The 21,979-nt window shown below is 42.7% G+C and overlaps 1 protein-coding gene across 1 annotated transcript in view; it reads left to right on the forward strand.

Moving 5' to 3' along the window:
• BICD2 (BICD cargo adaptor 2) overlaps positions 1 to 17,140 on the forward strand; it is a 79,414-nt gene extending 62,274 nt beyond the window's left edge. Inside the window, exons 7-9 of the mRNA XM_029964656.1 lie at positions 938 to 1,089; positions 12,575 to 12,785; positions 15,871 to 17,140. Of these exons, the coding sequence (XP_029820516.1) occupies positions 938 to 1,089; positions 12,575 to 12,785; positions 15,871 to 15,876 (369 nt within the window). The 3' untranslated portion in view covers positions 15,877 to 17,140. The remainder of the gene's footprint in view (positions 1 to 937; positions 1,090 to 12,574; positions 12,786 to 15,870) is intronic.
• Positions 17,141 to 21,979: the final 4,839 nt, after the last annotated feature.

Below are 21,979 nucleotides of genomic sequence, written 5' to 3' on the forward strand. Positions count from 1 at the left end.
ATGTTTGTGTAGTCTGAGGCTGAAGGAGGCCGTTCATTAGAGGCACCCAGCTCTGTAAAGCTGAGAGCTGCTGCTGGAACTGACTTCAGTTGTCACATGAGACTTTATTGAGACTTCAATCTATTGTTTGTCTGAATTACATCAGGTTATGTTTAATGTAAGACACCTAAAATGAAGAGGTAAATCTTATTTTTCACTTGAAAGAATTCTGGTAGTTACCCTTAAAGAGTTCTGAAACTTAAGTACTCTTTCCTCTCAAACTGCAAAATAAAAGAGAGCCTTCCAAGATGAGGATGGAATATAAGAACATGGTCAAAATAATGGGTGAAAGATAAAATTAGTCTTTGGGGATTGGTCTGTGACATTCAACACACATTAGCAGTGTAGTAGATTAAAATAACTGCCATTAAAATGCCACATGACATTCCTTGTCATCTCCTCTACAGTTAAAGCAATGGACATTGAAGTTGTCTTTAAAAAAAGAAGGTATACAGTGTTGTTTAAGAATGATACATTGTTTTCTTGTGCACATTTTAATAAAGGTGTCCCAAATGTAAGACAGGCAAAATGCTATAAGGGTTAGAGAACTGCAAATGCATTTAAATATCAAGATACTAAATAGGCTGTTTCATTCCTTTGTGTTGAAGTATATAAACTTTTAATTTATTTTAGTAGCTGGAGGTGTCCCTGCATGTATATTCTGTAACTTCCTTGATGTTGCTGCATGGTTAATGGGAGTAGGAGACTCCTACGTTTGTTCCCAGTGTTCAGAAATGAAGTTTTATTTTATCTGTGTAAGAAAGTTGACCACGAGTTTAACATTGCAGTACAAAGTAAATGTTTCATTATGCGAGTGGTGATTAGAAATCTCTTAGCCAGCCATTTGGTGAAGAGTTTCATTAAATGTTGCATTTCCTTTCTTCCTGGTCACCAACAGACTGCAGAGGTAGCCCTTGCCAACTTAAAAAGCAAGTATGAGAATGAGAAAGCGATGGTTACAGAGACCATGATGAAGCTGCGAAATGAGCTGAAGGCTTTGAAAGAAGACGCCGCCACCTTCTCTTCCCTGAGAGCAATGTTTGCTACAAGGTAAAAAACCATGTGAACTCTGCAAAACCTCATTTTTTGCTGGTGTGGGGAAGAGTTGGACATCCTCCCCACCCACCCCTGCAGAGAGCGGAGGGTTGGGTGCCTTTTCCCGAGATCCTTGCTTACAGTGTGTGTCTGTGACATGCTCCTGTTGATGAGGAACATGCAGGGATGTAATGAGCTGCTACAAAACATCAAGCTGTTGTGGTGATATTCACTGAATTGGAGTGGGAGATTATCACTGGTTCTTGAAACCGTTATCTCTGAGAAAGAGTGACATTTAACAATGCAAAATGAGCATTTATTATGCACTGAAAATGTGACTCTGCTTGACCCTAATGACCTAGAAAAAAGTGAAGATGTTGCAAATGTATTATTATTCTTAGGTTGTCCATCCTGCAGCTGGAATCTATCATTTCATTGACCTGTGTGAGGTGATTTGGTTGCTTATGGCTTTGGAACTTGCTTCTGCTGCTTAGTTAAGCTTCGTGGTGTTAAGAGACATAAACCCCTGCTGACACATAGAATCACAGAATCATCAAGGTGGGAAGAAACCTTGAAGATCATAAAGTCCAACCCTCCACCCAGCACTGCCACTGTAGCTACCAAACCATATCACCAGATCCAGACGTTCTTGAACGTGACTTCACCAGCTCCCTGGGCAACTTATTCCAATGCCTGACCACACTAACAGGGAAATTTTTTTTCTTGTATCTAATGTAAATCTCCCCTGTCTCAGCTTAAGGCCATTTGCTCTTGTCCTATCAGTGCAGGCATGGTAGAAGAGACCAGTCCCACCTCATACAATCTCCTGTCCGAGAGCTGTAGAGAGTGATGAGGTCCCCCCCGAGCCTCCTTGGGTCTAAACAAACCCAGGTCCCTCAGCCATTCCTCATGTTTTCCAGACCCTTTGTAAGCCTTGTTGCCCTACTCCAGACATGCTTCAGCCCCTCAGTGTCCTTTTAAAGTGAGGGGCCCAGAACTGAAAACAGGATTCGAGGTGCAGCCTCAGCAGTGCCGAGTACAGGGGGATGATCACTTCCCTAGTCCTGCTGGCCTATTCTTGATCCAGGCCATGATGCCACTGGCCTTCTTGGGCACCTGGGCACTGCTGGCTCATGTTCAGCCACTGCCAACCAGCCCCCCCAAGTTGCTTTGTGCCAAACAGCTCTTAAGCCTCTCTGCCCCCAGCCTGGAGCTGCAGGGGTTGTTGTGAGCCCAGTGCAGGACCCAGCCCTTGGCCTTGTTGAGCCTCATGCTGTTGTCCTCGGCCCATTGATCGAGTCTGTCCAGGTCCCTCCAGCAGATCAACCTCCCCACACAACTTGGTGTTGTCTGCAGGTTTACTGGGGGTGCACTCAATGCCCACATCCAGATCATCAATAAGGATGTTAAACAGGACCAGCCCCAGAAGTGAGCCCTGGGGAACAGCACTAGTGACACACCTCAACTGGATTTAGCTCCATTCCCCACAGCTGTCTGGCCCAGCCATCAGCCAGATTTTTACCCATCCAAGCCACAAGCAGCTAGTTTTTCTGGGAGGATGCTGTTTTTCTGGGAGGATGGTGCCAAACACTTTACTGAAGTCTAGGAGACACATTCACAGCCTTTCCCTCATCTACTAAGTGGGTCAGTGTGGCACAGAAGGAGATCAGGTTGATCAAGCAGGACCTTCCTTTCGCAAATCCATTCCAGCTGGGCCTGATTCCCTTGTTGTGCTGCACGTGCCATGTGATGGCACATTACACAGCACATAACATGTCCCAGTACATGACATGCCATGTGCTGTAGCAGTGATAAATGCTGGTTTGCTGTGCATGCTGCTGTCATTGATTCCTTCTTCTTGCATACAGAATTCTTTTGGGGAGTGTTGAGGCAGTACCACGTTCCACATTCTGGGTCTGCTTCACAGCTCAGGAGCATTCAGTTTTGCTCCTGTGCAGAGATAGTCCTGGGAAACAGGAAAAGAGAAACCTTTATCTAAAAATGGGCAGTTTCATCTCAGTAGGATTCACAGGCACAGCCCTGGCAGTGTTGATTTGCCATAATCAACACTGCCATAATCAACACAGTGTTGATTTAACATAACCTGGACACCTGGTTTTAAGCTAAGCCACAGGGATGGGGGAGTCTATATGTGCTCTGTGCTGCTTCCTTCTCTGCCCTCTCTGGGCACTTGGAAAAAACTAAACAAAACAAAAAGCCACAAAAGGTTTTTCTCTGTCACCTGCTAAGGAGCACCATGGCAAGGAATCATGAGGCTGCAGATGAGGATTCCTGAGACTTCTCTGTACAGTCATTTTTGGGGGTGCTTCTACAGGAGCTCTCATGTTCCTTGAGTAATCTTCAGCTTCCTTGTGATTCTGCCTTTCTCAGCAGTACCTATGCATGGAGTAATCATGGAAAGTGAAATGGATACCAAGGAATGCTAAAGGTTTAACTGTGGCAGCTCGTTCTGCCAGGGAAAGGAATGGCCTGTGCAGTCTGGATTTGTCCTACTTTCTTTCCTCTCTCTCTCCTTTTCTGGAGTGTAATTAATATGCAGAAATTGCAATCTCTTTGTTAGTTGTAGATCAGCTTGAAGCTGGGAAGAAAAACAAAAAGCATACAGTTAACTTCCAGTTATGTTTCCTAGATCCAGATAGCCAGCTGGCTAACTTCCATCCAACTGCAGTATGTTGATTTTCCTGCCTCAGTATGAGAGGGTGGTCGTGAACTGGTTTGGAGAGGAAGAATTCTCAGGGAAGTGCCAGAGGGGTAATTCTCTCTCTGTCTTTCTCTTGATGTTTTACTCTAGAAGTCAATCTTGCCCTTTTCCTGGGAAGACAGTGACAAAGATTCCTTGGCATGGGGAAATTGGAGGCAGAATAGAAGTTTTCCTGAAAGGAACAGTCTCAGGAATTGTGTCCTGATGTGCTCTCACAGGGAGTTGTGGGTGAACAGAGGAGGAGTGAGCTCAGTTTGGAGATGCACAACAGACTCCCCTGCCTAAATGAACAATTGTAATTTCTGAATTTATGGCCTAGTACTGTAGGGTGTTGTCACCCCTTCCCCTCCTGGTCCCTGGTCAGGGAGCATTAGTAGCTTGGTGGTTGGCCAAGTGCATTCCTCTCAGTGGCTGTTTCATCCAAGTCTCCATCTCAGTGGAGGTGGGTTTGGAAGGGGTGTTCCTAGGTGCTTTAGTGGAGATAAGCTCAAAAACTGTTTTGGAGTGTGATTTTTAGGTGCATTTCAAATATCAGAGGAATGTAACAGGCTAATTTGTCTTCACTGTCACAAGCAGCCTGCAAATGGAGGACCTCTTAACAGCCAAGAGACTGATAAGGAGGGCTGGAGCCTTTACCCCCTCCATGTTTGCTTTGGTGTTGTGTTCAAGTGTGGAACAAAGAAAATATGTATTTTCCACAGGAAAACTCCCATTCTGTAGGATGCAAGAGAGCTGTAACAATACATGAGAGTTGGAGGCTGGGCATGAATATAGTAACTGACCTAATTTCCTTTTTAAAGTAGGTTAATCCCACTAATTTGACAATACTACCAGCTATTTTTAATAAGTAATGGAAATACAATAAGAGCTCTGCTGGAGACAAGGGAAGGCTTGCACAGCACAGATTAACAGCTCCCAGCACTGAGGGACTGCTGCAGCACCCTAGACAGCACTGTGTGCCTAAAATGAAGTTGTCATACAGGGGAATAAATCAAGATATGAGTACTGTACAAAGCACACATATTTGCAGTTAACTCACTTCACTTGGGTCTTTGTTCAAGTATATATGAACCAAGAGGCTCCTTTCAAGGTGTTGAGTGTTGAGTTTACTGTGACCAATGCCCTGCAATGTTTAATGTGACCACCAGCACCAGTTAGGGGTAAAGCAGTGAGTGTGAACAGAGGGTCCCAGAGCAGGGTTTGGGGCTATTCATGTCACTTCAGAGTGAGCAGAGAGCCAGGAGCTGGTGCTTGTTTTTCCTGGCAAAAATATTTGACCTCCAAAATGTATTTGATGGTAGGTTTTGCATTATTATTTTTTTTAAACTGCCATTTAGTAGGCTAAGGAAATGGGAAGATTTTTTTTTTTTAACACAGGAGAATATAAATCCCTACTTAAGTGTGAGCAGGAGGGTTAGTGGCAAATTTGACGTAAATTAATTCATCCTCCTCTAAAATATTGTCAGAAGAAAGACTGATTCCTTTCTTTGCTAGACAAAGAGCTGCTCCCAAGTGCTTTGAGGGAACTTGAAGTGAATATATCCAGTTTCCTAATGATTTAGGGTAGGAGTGAAGCATGATTTCCATGTCTTGTAGGTCAAGATATGTTTCTGGGTTGCCTGTAAGCAATTTATTCTTCAACCTTACAGGCAAATCTGACCTCAGGTTTCTTAAAATTGATTGCAGGGGAAAAAGTACTGAGGCAAAACAGATGAGAAAAAATCTGACTTGAAATTTCAGTTTGTTTGTTTCGTATAAATTTTCAGTGAGGAAGGAGAGAGGAAGAAAAGTGTAGGTTTCTGCTAGTTGTTTGGAGAACACCCCTGAAGCTGCATTTTCCAGAGTGCACTGCCAGTGCTGATGAAGCACAGCTCCACAGATTCATCCACCACCAATTCAGGTTCAAGTCCCTGAAGGATGATTAGATGTAGGGCAGGAGGCCAGCATGGCCATCCCTTCACAGCCAAGGAAAGAATGCACTGGGAAAACTTGTCATGGGTTAAGCAAGGAGACAGTTTGAACACAAATATGCATTTTAAAAAGCAAAGGTTATTTTATTTTGTTATGCTAGTGTTTTCCTTGAGTTTAATTTGCTAGAATTTGAGTAAGCATCCTTCCAAAAATTCTACTAAATATAGAAAATGGCAGAAACCATACACAGTGCAAGTACAACATGGGGTTTGACCTTTCTCTTCCCTGTTGTTTTCTTGCTGGTTTTCTGTCTTTGGATATAGCCTGCAAGTGTCTTGTCTCTTCACCTTGCATGCTCAGTCCTACATGCACTCATGGGGGATGCCAAAATCACTTCTCTTTAGAAGGACCTCCTGTGTGACAGGTTACAGCCAGGGCAGGATGAAGTAAAGGAGGCTAAAAACAGCCCAGGTGTTTGCTGAGAGTCAGGCACCAAACAATTACATTCATATGAAGTTGCACTTGTCCTAATAAACCCTGATAGGACTCAGACTGGCTCTGAGAAGTGACTTAGGATACAACTTCACTCCTCTGGTGAAAGGCACAGGCTTCTCAGCTTTGCTGTTCGTGTAGTCTCTGGTTCTTTTCCAGAGAGTGAGAATAAGCAATGGAAGTAAGAGAACAAGACATTTCTCATTCTTCTAAAGTAAAGAAATAAAGAATTTTATTCTAAAGTAAAATAAAAGCCTTCTAGCAGAGCAGAAGGCTTTGGAAAGCAGAAAACAAGTGTGCCCAAATGTAATTAATGGCTATCCCCATGTTCCAGTGTTTCATAAACAGTAAATAAAGGGAGAGACAAACTACAACAAGTCAGCAAGGGGACAAGTGGCAACTGTTAGAACATACTGGAAAAACTGAAAGCATTAACAAGAGACTAAAATGACAAGATAGTAATTTTGATAGAGAAACAAAATCATGATTACAACATATGGAACTAGCAGTGAGCTGTCGTTCTCTAATAGAGAAAAATACATTAGCCTGGAATCCCACTCTTGTCAGTTTTCCAAGAATTCAAAGCATTTGGGAAAATATTCTTGTGTTTGTGGATATCAAAGGCCTGCAGAATATAGAGGAGTTTAAAGTCACGTGGAGAACAGGATTGAGAGTTACAGCTAAAGGGTCTTGGCAGTGGACTCCACATGGTAAAGCATTCAACTTTTCTAAAAATATCCCATAGGATAAATGGTCAGAGGAGCCAGACACAGAAAATGTGACTTTAAAAATTTCCAGAATGGGATTCCCAGATGGGAGTAACAGCATTTGCCTCCTATTTCTGGTGCTAGGTCTAGAAGTGATGAATGATGTCTGGAGACAAAAAAGGTCTGGGCTGCCTGCATCCACATGAAAGGAAGGAGACATCCAGGCAGGACAAAGGCATTCACTGTCCTATGGGCATGCTACAAAACCCACAAGGGATGTTGTGCACATACTCATGTTTACAGCACTGATGTGCCTGCTCTAGACTCTGTGTCTGGCAATTAAAACATCTGCTACAAGAAATGCTGGTTATGTTCAGACTCAGCCTTGGTGGAGGTGCCCCTTGTAGACAGACCCTGGACTGGGGTTGCAGCACTCTTCTCCCAGGGATTTGTTGGAGTGGCTGTGTCCACACCACATTCCCATGTGCCTGGTGCTCTGCTTGGTCACTGCTGTTCAGGAGTGACCTGCTATTCCTATGAAATGTTAGTGGTGCAGAGAACTCCTCAGAGTAAAGACTGTGCCAGCTCTTGTTAGGCAGCTGTCTGCCCTTTTGGTTCTAACCAAAGTGGAAAGTGAGTTACTGTGAAATATGGGGCATCACTGCAGTAGCAGTTACTTGTCTCCCTGGTGTTTTAGATTGGCAAGTCTTGGTTTTGTTTGGCAGTTCCTAGGAAGTGTCAGTGCTGGTAGGCTGTAAAAAGCAAAGCACATGCACACTTTGGGTGGGGTGGAGAGAGATGACATGAGTTTGGGATTAGATCCTCCACCCCCTGCCACTCCTTCAGTGAAGAACTGGGAGAAATGTTCTGCATGTGTGATAGCTTTACACTTCTAATCTAGTGGCATAAGACTATTACTTTTAACCTTTAAACATAAAAAAAGAAAGGCATTTTCTTTTGAATTCTAGGAGGAGCAACTTTGCCATAGAAGTTTATTATCTCTCCTTGAGAGTTTTTATTGGTGGAGGTTGGGAAGAGCTGTAGTGTCCTGCCCTGAGAGGCTGGTTGCTCTTCTCAGTGCAGAAGGTAATTCTTCCCACATGTTTCAAACTACAGGAGAGATTTGTGGTCTGATTACCTTCTTTGTTAGCTTTTACCAACATGCTTTGATTACACATGGCTGATTATGAAGGTTCTAGAAAACTATAGATGGATATAAACAGTCTCTGTTCATAGTGAAAATCACGGTAAATCACGCAAATAAAGGCCACAGGTTTTATTTATTTCAAATAATACAACTCAGGTGAGTTTTTTTGGTGCAAGATATTGAGGAAGTAATCACAAATTAGCAATTGGCTAAAGGTTTCCATTCCCTTGAAGTTGCTTATCTGTAACTGTAAACTGCCTAAATCTGGGGTGTTGTGAGGAAAGGATTTAAAGCAGAAGTAGGTTCACTCCAGTGACACTGCACCTGGGAATACCAAGACCTGGAGAATATTAGTGTGGGAAACCATATATTATTCCTTATATAAACCATATATTATTCCTATATATAAAGAGTTAGAAACAGCACATGGCTGATCTCTTACAGCCGAATGCAGTCAGTGCTCATTTACATCTCATTTTGGCTGTGCCTTTGCTAATACATTTCCCAGTTTTTAATAAAGCTGAAAAATTGTGATTTTAATCCTCCATGTTTGAATTTCTTATGTGCATTGACAGTCTAATCTCTCAAGGTGGAAGAAGCTGATGCTTCTCTCTAATGCCTTCTTCAGTCACATCTGTCTTGCTTCCTTGGAAGTTGTCACATGGTTCTCATTGATTGCAGAGGAGAGGGAAAAATATAATTATGCCCAGGTGCATTTGGTTACATCATTTTTTTTTCCCCCTGAAACAGACCTTGATTTACTGGTGAATTTAGCTATAAATGGTATTAAAACTAGTACACGCTAAATCTTACATAAACTGGTCTGTGGAATAAGGCACAACTGGTGTTTGTGGGAAGCAGTGGTGTGCAGCTTTGGAAAATGCCACAAACCATTGTTGGGTTTTTCAATAATTTGGCTTCAGAGAGTGTTTTAGAGTATTTAATTTCTCATCATTATATTTAACACTTAGGATATTTATTTCCTACTTCTAAATGTTTGTTTTAGCTGATGATGGTTTAAAAAATCTAGTTGAAGTTTCCTTAAGCTTCTTTTTTTTGTTGTTGTTAATTGCCAACAGTAAGAAAATGGGCAACATTAAAGCCTTGTGTTCACTATCCACTTAAAGTTGTGAATGTGTGAAAGTACAACAGGCTTATGCTAATTTCATATCCTTCCTAAAAGCATGAAAGCTTAATTATTTTCTTTCAAAGGTGTTTTTAAAACAAAGACATCTTCTATTCTGACTTTATTGGATATACAGCTGGGAAGTAGCTTAGCAGCTGGCAAATGGAATTGTAAAAGGGAAGGAGCTTTTATTATTTATCTGCAAAGCAGTGAAAATATACACACACACAACACAAAGATGTGCTGCCAGAGCTGCTGCTGCCTGCCAAAGCAGTGCCAGAGGCTGTGCTGCCTTAGATGCTTAGGGAGGCTACATTGTTGGGGTTTGGGGGGGTTAAGAAAATTAAATTGGGAGTCAGCAAGCAGCAGGAAGGAAGGAAGGAAGTGGGGCAGATCCCAGTCCACCTCTGCATGCAGCTTCTACAGCCACTTTTAGGGAACTTCTTTACCCTTTGTTCCAGTGAATAATTGCTGTGCTTTGCACAGGGGTGTTCTCTGACCCTGGACAGCTGTGCTTGCACCAGGACAAGGTTTCAGTTTTGAGGCTGTGTGATTCCTTTTGGCTTAAAGATCAGCAAACCAGGTTCAGGACACAGGGCAGTGTGTAGGCAGAGTAGTTCATAGTCCTGCCTCTGCCCAGTCCCCTCCTATACAGGTGAGAAGAGTTGCTCAGGTACAGTTAAAAACTGTGGCTGCTACTGATAACACCTCCCTTGTGTGTGAAAGGAAGTAAAAACTCCCTGAATATAATTTTATGGAAGACAAAGGAGGGGAAAAAAAAAAAGCTAATTTAGGTATTTGAAATAGTGAATACCTTGTCATTTCTAGGCACAGTTATTTGATGTTGTAAATCTTTGTGCTAACAGGAAGCTTGATGAGATAATGACTTGCTACAATAATCTTTTGGAGTTAAAATCCTGGCTTTAATTATAACTTGGCTCACATAGGAAAGACTTCATTGCCTTCTAAACTCTGCCAGGCATCTGTCTGTGCCACCAGTCAGCCACTGGCTTTGGCACAACTGGCTGTGCTTGATCAAGAGGCAGGAGTGATATCAGGACATGAGCAAGACCACTTGGGCAGTCCCTGCTCTGCTTTACTGCCATAGTTTTGTTATCTCTTCATCATCTCTTCTTCTAAATGGGGTGGGGGGAAGAGATCTGCCCCCTTGCCATGTCTGGCTTGGATTAGCACCTCTCTGGTGCCAATCAGATCAATAGATAGCAGCAGTCCTGACACTGCTTCACTGAGCTGAAAGTTTTAGGGCCCCGTCTGTACAAAAAAAGTGGATACGTTTTGATTCACAAGAAAGAAGCTGGAAAAGGGGAGGAAAAACCTCCTTATAATTTCACCTTGCCCAGATCTTTTGGGAGGGTAATAGTGAGAATGGAATAAGGGGAGCAGGGACAGCCCACTCTAGTACCAGGTCATATTTTCCTGCAGCAATCGCATTCCATTCCTCAAGGAATTGGTAACACTGTCTGGACATTCCCCTGGTTTGCAGCAGTGGAGCTTGGAAGGAACCAGATTTGAAGTGTGGGCAGAAAAAGGTCACTTTTGATATAACCAGACTTGGCTTTTCACCTCAAATGTCACGAGTGTGTGTGAAAGCTGGAGGGAAACCTCACAGCCCTCAGGCCTCCCAGGAATCTTTAGCCTGTGCCTCCTTCCCACTCCTAAGGGAAGAAAACACCTCTCTAATCCTCTGGAGCAGCAGGGCACAGGGTCACCAGGTGCTTTGAGCTGTTCAGCTTTGTGGCCATGCCCTCCTTCTGGAGATGGTGCTGCCCTCCCTCAGAGAGCAGGACTGTTATGCCCTTTTTAGACTTCTCAGGGCTATTTCAGTCTGTGCTCCTCTCTAGAGCTTAAATGGGTTTATGGGACAAGATCTGACCCTGAGTCTGCTTCTGCTGCTGGGGTGGAGGGGTTGGTTGTGCCCTGTCAGTCCATCTGGCAGGTGCTGGGCTTCCAGCAAGTCCCTGGGTTTGTTTTCTTCAAAAGAAAAACCCTTCACTCAGTGGTTTTCCTCTGGGCTGCACAGTGTGGGATAGGCTGTGAGAACTGCAGAGCAGGGTGCCCAGAGATGTGAGGGGACAGATTCCTATGCACATGGGGGTCCCAAACTCACCAAAACCTCTTGGTCTCTGAAGTTGCAGCACAGTTATAGTTCATGCAGTTTTATATGGATATTTCTGGGCTACTGGTTAATCTCCACGTGTGTTCAAAAATAAAATTCTAGGGGGTCTTTCTTTTTCCTTTTTCTCTTCCCAAGCAAATATATTTAGGAATATAGGCCTAATCCTGCTATTTAAAGTTGGGGAGAGCAGAATTAGAGGCTTGATAGTATGAGCACAGCTGATGAATCTGCATATCAATGCAGGTTTTTTTTGTAGTGGGGTTTTTTTCCAGTCTGCTTTATGTTACTTAATGACAGTAAATATCCCTTAAAGTCAAGGGCTCTTCCATTTCAATATTAAAAGGAGCTTCTCCACTGATACTTTTGTTTTTATGAAGATGTTGTAAAGGACCATTGTAAATTCCAGCTGGTACCTATAAATATTTATTTCTCTACCCATATGCATAACTGCCTCTGTGCAGTAAATATGCAGCTACACAAAAAGACATTAATTTTTTAAGTTTTTCGTGGTGCAAGCTAAGCAGCTTCCAGGCTGAGTGACAATGACTGTAGATAGAACAACTTGAGGCATCCATATAGCTTCACCACAGCCTTGCCAGTAACATCAGTTCCTTTAATTGTTTTAAAATAGGTTTCAGTGGCAAAAACAATTATATAAAGACCACTTGTTATTGAGAAAACATCCACTATTTGTAGAATTCTTACATTAGGAATCAGAGTGGGCTAAAGTAGAATTTTTAAAGATGCTTATTTTTAACAGTTGCTGTTCAGTCACCACTGGAGATCTGTTGTTTGGACTCTGTGTAAAGTAAGGAATGGCAAAGGTCAGGTGCTCATCAGCTGGTGTTAGTGGCCATTTTAGCACTGGCCATTTCACAGCATTCCTGCTGCTCCCTTCAGACCCTTTACAGCCTGAAGCTTAGAACCACTGTGATCTCTGTAAAGCAGAGACAAAAGTAATGTGACTGTGTGGGTTGTACTCGCTGTGAGAGGACATCTCACTGCCCTTCAGACACAGCAAACTCCACACTTCCATCCTCCAGGGAGGCTCTTAATTACACTCCACCTTGAAGGCACACGGAGTGCTGAGCGTGGGATTTTAAGAACCCCATGAAAATGTGGTTTCCCACAGGTTTGATGAAGTTCCTCTTTAAGGGGGTGTGTGCACGTGGCTGCATTGCTGGTACAGGCCGGACAGCAGGGGTCTGTGGCTCCCAGTGGGGCCAGGATTGCTAAAGGCTGCCGTGTGTCGTTGCAGGTGCGACGAGTACGTCACGCAGCTGGACGAAATGCAGCGGCAACTGGCGGCGGCCGAGGATGAGAAGAAGACTCTGAACTCCTTGCTGCGGATGGCTATCCAGCAGAAACTGGCCCTGACCCAGCGCCTGGAACACTTGGAGCTGGACCACGAGCAGTCCAAGAGGGTGCGCACAAAATCCGCCTCCAAAGCCAAGGGCAGTAACCCCAGCGTAAGTCACGTTCGGTCCTGCGGAGACAGGCCTGAAGGGTCCGTCCTCAACAACCAGGTGTTCTATAGTGAGAAATATAAGATCTATTGTGACTAGGACAGGTGTCTAGAAAATAAAAATCATATTCTGCATCCTTTTTTATGCTGTAACTGTCAGCATAAATCCCCACTATCTAACGTCGCAGTGAGTTGACTTGTACTAGTATGTTGTGGAACCAGGTAATACTGACTGTATTATGGTGTTCTTAACTGTAACTAATGCATAAGTATGGGGATGCTATTAACAGGTTAATAGTGGAAAGGAACTAGCTTTTTCCACAATTAACATGTCTGGGTTTTGCTGTTTATGGTAAGTGTTAAGAGTACACCTGATGGAGTATATCCGGTGTTGCTAATTGTAGTTTGTATAGCACAAATGTGATCCTTTCTCCAGGGTTGCAGCATACTTCAGTAAATGCTTTCACAGGCAGAAACAAACAGAAAACCTTCCTTGTTATTGTGGCTTATGAAGTGGTGAAAAGCAAACATCAAAATTAGAGAGTATTTGGAAACTGGAATCAAACAATTTGCCTGTTGTGAGAGATGTTAAAAACTTGCCGTTGTATCACCACTGACCAAAGTCCTAAAGCTTTTATAGGCTATAAAAGCTAGAAAAACACTTGGTAGGGTACATTATTTATGCCCTGTTTCCCTCTCTTCAGAGGGATAACCAGAAGAAACTTGCACATTTATATTAAAAATATGCAATATTTTCCCCATCTGATATAAAACTTAAAAGGTTTAAGATTTGGGATCCTACCTGGTACACAGTTCCACTTGAAGAAATTATGTCTCAAAAGGACCTTTGTGGTTTCATGTTGCTCTTCACAAGCATAACACTTTGGAAAGAACCTGTTTGAGGTATCACTGTAGCCACACAACATGTATGTGTAGGATTGATGTGACTATGGTCTAGCGTTGTTGGTCACAAACAGCTTTCAGTATTAACCTAAATAGGTAACATTGCAGAGCTCTGATCATTTTTTTAAAGGTACACAGAAGATATTGCATTCTGTATGCAAGCACGTGTTTCACAGGGCTCTACATTAGAGGCACAGGAAATTGAACCAGATCATCCTGCTAATAATGATTTATGAAGTAGCTTAGTATACATATTAATCTTTAAAAACAAATAAACCTTTGTCTGCTTTTGAACTGCTAAGGGGCCTTTTTAGCCACTTAATTACAATAAGTTTGGTAGTCTAAAAGTGTACTTCGTAATTGGTGCCTACATAAGAGAAAAAAAGATTGAAAACGTTGCTTCTAAAATTGTGGAAAATTTGTGGAGCGCCCTGCAAGGCACAGATCTTTGTTTAACCCGGAGTTTCCAAGTGCCTAGCCTCAGACTCTATTTTAATGTAAAGCCCTGTTCATTTTGTACTCTGTTTCAAAGACTTTTGTATGCCTGTAGTGTTACTAAAAAGCAGTCCCTGAAGCCATCCTAACCCTCTGCTGTGGTTCTGCTCCTCTCCCCCGGCCCTGTAGATGCTCAGCCCTTGCTCCCACGCTGCCTCTGCCTAGTCAGGAGACATCCCAGTGCTAACAGAAGGTAATAAACAGCACAGCTGCTTTTCCCACCTGAGATTTTGACTTCCCAGATATTTCAGGGTATTGAGGGGGGGGGAGAAGTCTTCTAGAAATTCATACAGTGAGACTTCAAACAAATGGAACTTTGCTACAAAGCTGGGAACCGTGGGAATGCCACCACCCAGAGCCAGAATTGTATTTATTGATACGGAGAGGAGGGAAAAAAACCCAAGTGATTCAGTTCTGATATGTTGCTCAAACATCACTGCTTGGGAAGTTTAAACAAACTGCAATTCTGGGTTTAGAAACTAGGCCCTGTGTGTCTGTTATTACTTTTTTTAGAAAACACTGAATTCTCCTGAATTTGAGCTTTAATATTGCTAAATAGCAGGTTTGATATTTTAGAAGAGGCATCTTTTACAATTTTCAATCCTGCTTTTCTCTTCTTTGCTGCACAATCTTCCAAAAGGCCTTTATTCTTCTCATTCCTGCATTAAGTACATTTTAAAAATACTTGGTGAAAGCAGGTGTTTGAGTGCTAACCTTCTCTGCTTCAGTAGACACAGCTACAATTCTGCTTCCGCTATGGTAGGGAGCTTTAAAACAGTTTTCACTGCTTCCATGTCTCTAATGACAGTATTTTTGCAAAATAATGATGGCAAAAAGATAAACTGGAGAATGCATTGTTAGGTTGCATAATTGAATGCATTGTTAGGGTGGTTTTTTTTTTCAAATTACCTGGAATTTTCTGTAAAGATTTCGGTGTTACCAGATAGGTGACTATTGCTGTCAGACTTGGCTCATTCTTTCAGTTCCAAGTATGAACAATTCTGCTATTAGCCCAGTAATCTTAGTGGTCCTTTCCACCTTCAGTCATTTCTGTGAATCTTTTAAAACCCACAAAAGCCAGCCTGACTACCCTTCGAGTCTGTCACCATTATGGTTCATCCTGTTGGGAAAAGAACTGAGGGACAGTGTAAAGTGACTTGATCCTGCTGTTTGTGTTTTTAGAGAATATTTAAGACTGAGTCTTTTAATTCTTGATTTAATTTTTTTTTGGGACATTCATTTGCCGTGTAAGTCTTTCCTGTCAGTCTTAATGGGTTGGGATAAAGCATGGAAAATTCCTTAAGCCATCACCTACCTCTGCAAGCAGGCTCTTCTGGATGGTTCTCTGCATAGGCCTGCATGACACACTGACCTGCATGTTTCTGGAGAACCTAAAGCTTCACTGAAAACATTTCCTGTGCACCCATAGCTGTTAACTCGTGCTTGAACAGCAAAGCTTTATTCAGTACTTGTAAGAATCCTTCTTTCTGCAAAGCTGTTGCTTCCAGGCTGAGCCCATAGAGCCTTGTTCACCCAGCTGGGAAGGTGGCCTGGCTGCTGCTCCCCCAGCCAGCTAACAGACCCCCAACCAACTAACCTGCACATAGGTTTGTGTTTTCAGTTCTTTTAATTGAGAAATAAACACTGATATTTTTTTTTTTCTAATGCTATTTTATTTTTCCATTTTTCAGCTGTAGAGTAGTCCCTGGAGAAGGCCTTTCCAACAGTGCAACAGCATTTCTTAGCCTTCCTCACTCTGGTTCAAAGTGGTGGCCCATTGCAGAGTGGAAACCACTGCCCTGATCCTAACTTTTGAAAACACCTTTTCCTATATACTACCTGAAACCTTCCCTTTCTGCCTGAAGCTATGAAAAAAACAAGCTTTACTTATAAGTGCTGCTGCAGTAAGAAACCTTACAAGTGCTGAAGAAACCTACTTCAAATGTAACCATGTTAGTGTGTGCTCTCCTAGAAATGTCGGATGGGGGAATTTATTTCATTGCAGATGCTCATTTTTTTTTTACCTGATTGTTAAACCTGTGCACTTTTGATATTTTTCTTTAGCTTCTTTAATTCCTTATGTAGAAGAGTTTATATAAATGCAGTGGTTTGTGCTCATAGTCTCTCTCCAATTTGGAACTTGTGATTTATGAATTATATATCAGCATGTGGCAGAGATTTTGGGGGGGCTCTAGATTGTGATTAGAAAAGAGTTTCAACAAAAAAACAGGAGCTCTGCTAAACTATGTGCTGTGCTTCAGCATCTTTTTTTATTATTATAAAATGTTAAGCTTTATATGTTTAAATTACTGATTTTCTTTTTAACTGCCATGTTCATTAAGAAATCCAGGGTATTCAAATTCTGGGGTTTTTTTCATATTGTATTATTATTCTTAGGAATAGTTCAATGTAACAAGAAGAAAACTTGACTTTGTTCTGGTTAAAACAGTAATAGGCACTTGAAAAATATTAAATAAGTAGTATTACCTATAAATTCCAGAATTCCTGGGTTTTAGGAAGTTGAGGTATTATTGATTAACAGAATTTTATACAACTATACCAGTGAAATTCCAAATTGGAATTGTTGTGTTACTTTTTTCATTTTATTGTGCCAAATTGTGGTACATTTAGAAAGAAAAATTCTGAAGTGGTCAATGATAGGGTGTTATCTATCAGCGCCTTTCTGTCACTCATTATTGCCAGTAGTGCCTTTGATCATTTGAAGGGAGACTCTTAGAGTAGTGTTTGGGCCAAGTCCTGTCACTTAGGAGGAGTGGAATGGCTGGGTTTGGAATTTACTGAAGACGTGGAGCAATAAGTGCAAAGTGAACTCCCCTTTCGCACATTTTTAACGGTAGTCTTGCTTAGAGAGAGATTATATATTCGAGGAATTGTAAAAAATTCTGTTAGTCAATGATATTTCACCGTGCAAATTCAGGGGTAGAGACAAACAAACAAACAGACAAACAAAAACCACAAAGCTAAACGAGCCCGACCCCAGGTCGGGAACCAAATGGGCTCACGTTGGAGAGCTGAGAGATGCAGGGGCACAGCCCCGGGCGGATCCCGGCGGTCGCGATCCCGGCGGTCCCGGAGCCCGGCGGTCCCGGAGCCCGGCGGTCCCGGCACATCCACACCTCCTCTTGCATGTTGTACCCAAGTGTGATTTCAGCAAACAGAAAGCGCATCAACCAGCCCCTTGCTGGGCTTGTTGAGGCTCCTGGGAATGATTAAATTGGGACCTGGGCTGGAGGGGGAGGGAGTTCTCCCGCTCCTCAAATAAAAAAAAAAAATAATAAAAAAGGACAAATTGAACCAATATTGATGGCGTGGAAGAGATTTCTGTTTGCTGGAAAAAGCATTATTATTCCTAGATGTGGGGACTTATATTTCCATCTTCTGTTACAGTATTGATTCATAAGAAATATTGTTGCATTTAAAATTACTACATTTGTATGTGGGTATTTATTTGAAATGATGTCAAAGTACTGTATTATGTTCTATGTGCATTACCTTTTAGTGGTGGGTTGGTCTCCATTTAACGTCGTATGCATGTAATCTTGCCAAGTAACCTTTACACAGACCTGAGGGAAAAAAAAAAAAGTTAAAGAGAAAATGTGAGAACTTCTTAAAAGGATAACTGCCTGTTAATTGGATAACCTTAGGAGGGGGTAGAGGGCAAAAAAACGTTGCTTCCAGATTAATGAAACAGTGTTTAATGTAGGAAGGCAATGTGCCTGCGTAAAGGTGGTCACATTGGCAGGAGCAATAAAAGAGAAAAGGAATTGTGTGTTCTGCCTCTTGGTTTTGTGGTTTAAGTCGTCTGCCAAAGTGATTTTCAGCGTGAGGCCAAATATACAGCGATTTTTGTCTGGGAGAAGCTGGGTACTTTGCATGAAGTTTGCTGCAGAGCTGGAAAATTAATTCTTTGTGCTCATATTCAGGGAGAAGCATCCCCTATTGTTCCGTGAGGTCTTCCTGGATTATTTTTGGCCTGGCTCAGGCTGTTTTAATGTGTGTCACTGAATAGCTTTGCAAACACGTACCTGGTGCATGTTAAAGAAGGGTAGGACTTAATGCTTTGGTGGCAGCGGTGACAAGTCACCCTGAAATTACATCTTCATTTCTCATCTGCTCTCCAAAATACTCAGGTACTCCAAGGGCTCCATCCAGCCTGGGCTTGAACACTTCCCTGGCAGTGTTCCAGGCCAGGCTGGACAGGGCCCTGAGCACCCTGGTCTAGTGAAAGGTGTCCCTGCCCATGGCCCAGGGGTGGAATGAATGGTCTTTAAGGTCCCTTCCAACCAGTCAGGGATTCTGTGAAAAAGCATTAAGTTGATGTTTGTCCAGTAGATTCAACAAAACAAACTCACAAAAAGCCCCTGAAGGAGAATGCCCCAAGTCTGAGGGCAAGGCTGAGGTTTGCCCCCTCAATACAAAGATGTTCCCAGATCAACAGAATCATAGAATCAGCCAGGCTGGAAAGGACCTCTGAGATGACTTGATATTGGCCCCTAGAAATATTAAATCTGGTTTTATACTCTAGTTTAATGGCTCTTCTGTCCCCAGGTAGGGTTCCTGCCTACCTGGTAGCAGTCCAGCTGCATGACACCAGCTCTTCAACACAATTTATACCTGGAGAGCAAGATGCCAGTTCTTCCTTGGGCATTGAAAACACTTGTAGAGTTCTGCATTTCTAAAACAGGAGCTTTACCTGCAGGATGATCTGGGGAAGAAACATGGTGTAAATCCATCTGCATTGAGACCAGGCCTGTTAAATAGTTGAACAGTGTGATTCAAGAATGCCTTAGCAAGAAAGAAAATGAGAGAACTAAAGGAGAATATTGAGATTAAAAGCCTGTCTAGTGAATGCCTATTAATTAAAACATCCATTTCTTTGACTCTTTTCTGTGTAGAAAATTCCCTTCCATGCCTGGGGGGAGTGTTGCCTGTGCAGACATGGAGGGTGGGTCACCAGCTGCATTCCAGCTGCAGATGTGGCTGGAGTCAGTCTCCAGGAAAGGAATCTGCCAGTGAATGTCACACTCCTGCTTGCAGTGGAGTCAGCAATCCAGCAGTGGCCCTTTGTTTCTTGTAAGTAAGGCTTGAAAAGAAGCTGCACTTCCCAGAGGAGGTGCAAGGCAGATTTCTGGGTGTACTGAGATGCCTGAAGACAAGAGGAGACCTGGAAGTCCCCCTGTACCTGCTTTTGTGGGATGAAGGCAATGGAAATGAAGACAAAGGTGCTTTTTTGGAGATCCCGCTAGGTAAGAGGGTAAAACTCAGCTACACAAATACTTACAGGAGTTATAGTTTCAAAAATATATTCCCATTCTCGTGATGAAGTACATTGCCCTGCAGGACCAAGAAAAGGTATTTTTCCACCCAAGAACTTAGAAAAGACAATTAAAAAATGTGAAGATCACCTCTGTGAGCTCAAACCCAAGCAAAGTAGCTAGTTAATATCACTGATTATACTATTATTATTTTTGAGTGTTATTTTGAGTGTTTATCTATAAAAGCTTCAAGCAAACATTCATTAGTGGTTGTTGGGAAAACCACTCATGTACAAACCACTCAAAAGATGACTTCATCCTAGTCCTTTCTTTTCTTCTACAGGCATTGCAGTCCTTTCCCAGGAAAGGAGGGGGGGATGCAAATGCAAATTTCCACAAGAAATACCAAGGTAACCTGAGACCTGCTCTGCCCCTTACCTTGCCCAGCCCTGTGACTTCAGGACATGCTGCTCCTGAACTGAGCTGCCAGGTTTCATAATTATCAAGTGAGGGGATTGTAAAATGTCTTAGGTCCAGTAATTACGTTAAAAAAACCCTCCAAAAAACACAGCTTTGCCTCTGAAATACTCTTAACATCTGGAACATCTGGATACAGCTTGTTTGTTGGCTTCTAATACACCGAGTGGGAGCACTCTAATGAAAGTTGATTTTTGGGATTATGCTGGAGAAAACCTGAGAGGAAATTTAAAATTTACTTAAAACCCAGTCTATCCTGAAGTTTAACTGGGACAATGTTTGTAGTGTGCTACTTGCTGATTAAGGCTACCTACATGAGGCAGGAAAAATTTGCAAACTGATTATTTAGTATATGGTTTTAAAGAGATCATAAGAGGCAAAAAAAGATATTAAAAGAACAGAACTTTTTAAAATTAACTCTTGCTAGCACTTGGATGATCCATTATTCTCAATAACAGTGTTTTCAGATCTTTATTGAAATAGATAATTTCTGCTTTCAAACAGTAATCTATTTGAGGAATTAAAATTCTTCATAATTAATTTTAAGGAGAGAAGAAAAAACAACAGTTCATTTAAGAATGCACTGTTTTGTATTGCTTGACACTGAAAAGATAGTTTCTCCTTTACCTTCTCCATGAAACCTTACTCATGGTTTTATGCAGAAATTTTAGGGTAAACAGTCTCCCAGCATTCAGGTCTATGCAACCTCAAATTTAGGGAAAACACTCAATTTGGCATTTTCCTAATAACAAACATTTTTCCCTTAATTTCCATTGATGAGACTGTTCCTAACTAAGACGGTTTGTATCCTTATTCCTAATTATATTGACTAAATATTCAGGTGGCTTCTACTGCTCTCAAATGTTCCTTAGCTGATTTTCCTCTGTGCCTTCTACCCTGGAATTCAAAATAATGCAGCTCAAAGCTTTACCAAGGGATAAAGAGTGAAGTATTTGATCCAGCAGTGGAACATCAGCTTCCTGCTGTCACAGAATCCCAGAATGTGCTGGGTTGGAAGGGACCCACAAGGATCATCCAGTCCAACCCCTGGCCCTGCACAGGCCCATCCCCAGAGTCACCCCCTGTGCCCCAGAGGAGAGCTCTGGCAGCCTTGGGGCTGTGCCCACTGCCCTGGGGAGCCTGGGCAGTGCCCAACCAGCCTCTGGGGGAAGAACCTTTGGCTGAGATCCAACGTGAGCCTGCCCTGACACAGCTCCAGCCATTCCCTGGCTGCTGTCCCTGGTCCCCCCAGAGCAGAGCTCAGTCCCTGCCCCTCCTCTGCCCCTGCCCAGGCAGCTGGAACTGCACTGAGGTCTCCCCTCAGTCTCCTCTGCTCCAGCTGAACACACCAAGTGCCCTCAGTGTCCTCACACGGCTTCAAATCAAGGCCCTTCCCCACCTCTGTTCCCTCCTTTGGACACTCTCTGATGGCTTCATATATTTCTTACATTGTGCCAGAGGTTTGCTGTGCTGCACAGCTGCTGCCAAAAAGCTGGGGTTCACACGTTCCTGACTCCAGAGGCTCTACCCTGAATAACAGGAGGGGTAACTGGGCAGCCTGAGAACAGTGTGAACGATCCAATTTTTGGCCACCATGTAATTTGTTTTTGAGCTGCAGGAACAAAACCACCTTAGTGGGTGAGGCCTGCTGGCTGTGTGCTGGGGCAGGTCACGGTGGCTGGCACCTTCTGCCATGCTGCTGGCAGTCCATCAGTGATGGTGGCACCTTCTACATGCCTCTGAATTGCACCTTCCTATAGGCTGCAAGGAAACTCCATGCCTGACACTGCATCACTGCTGGTGGTGTTTAGGGCTTATGGTTTTCTTAAGTTCCTGCTTTCAGTTCTGATATTAAAAAGGGAGGGAAGAGGAAAAGTTTGCATCTGTGACTTTTTGTGCTATATGGATGAAAGCCCAGGTGGTTGTTTTTTTCTTTAAATAACATAAGGAAATATACATATATCTTTGCTGATTGAATGTTCGCCTTCTGCAAGAAAACACTTGCTAAAAGCTTGTTCAGCCTTTAATTGGAACACAGGAGCATGGA

This window comes from Manacus vitellinus, unplaced genomic scaffold (genome assembly GCF_001715985.3).
Source record: "Manacus vitellinus isolate BGI_N305 unplaced genomic scaffold, ASM171598v3 scaffold_77_pilon, whole genome shotgun sequence".
Taxonomy (NCBI): Eukaryota; Metazoa; Chordata; class Aves; order Passeriformes; family Pipridae; genus Manacus; species Manacus vitellinus.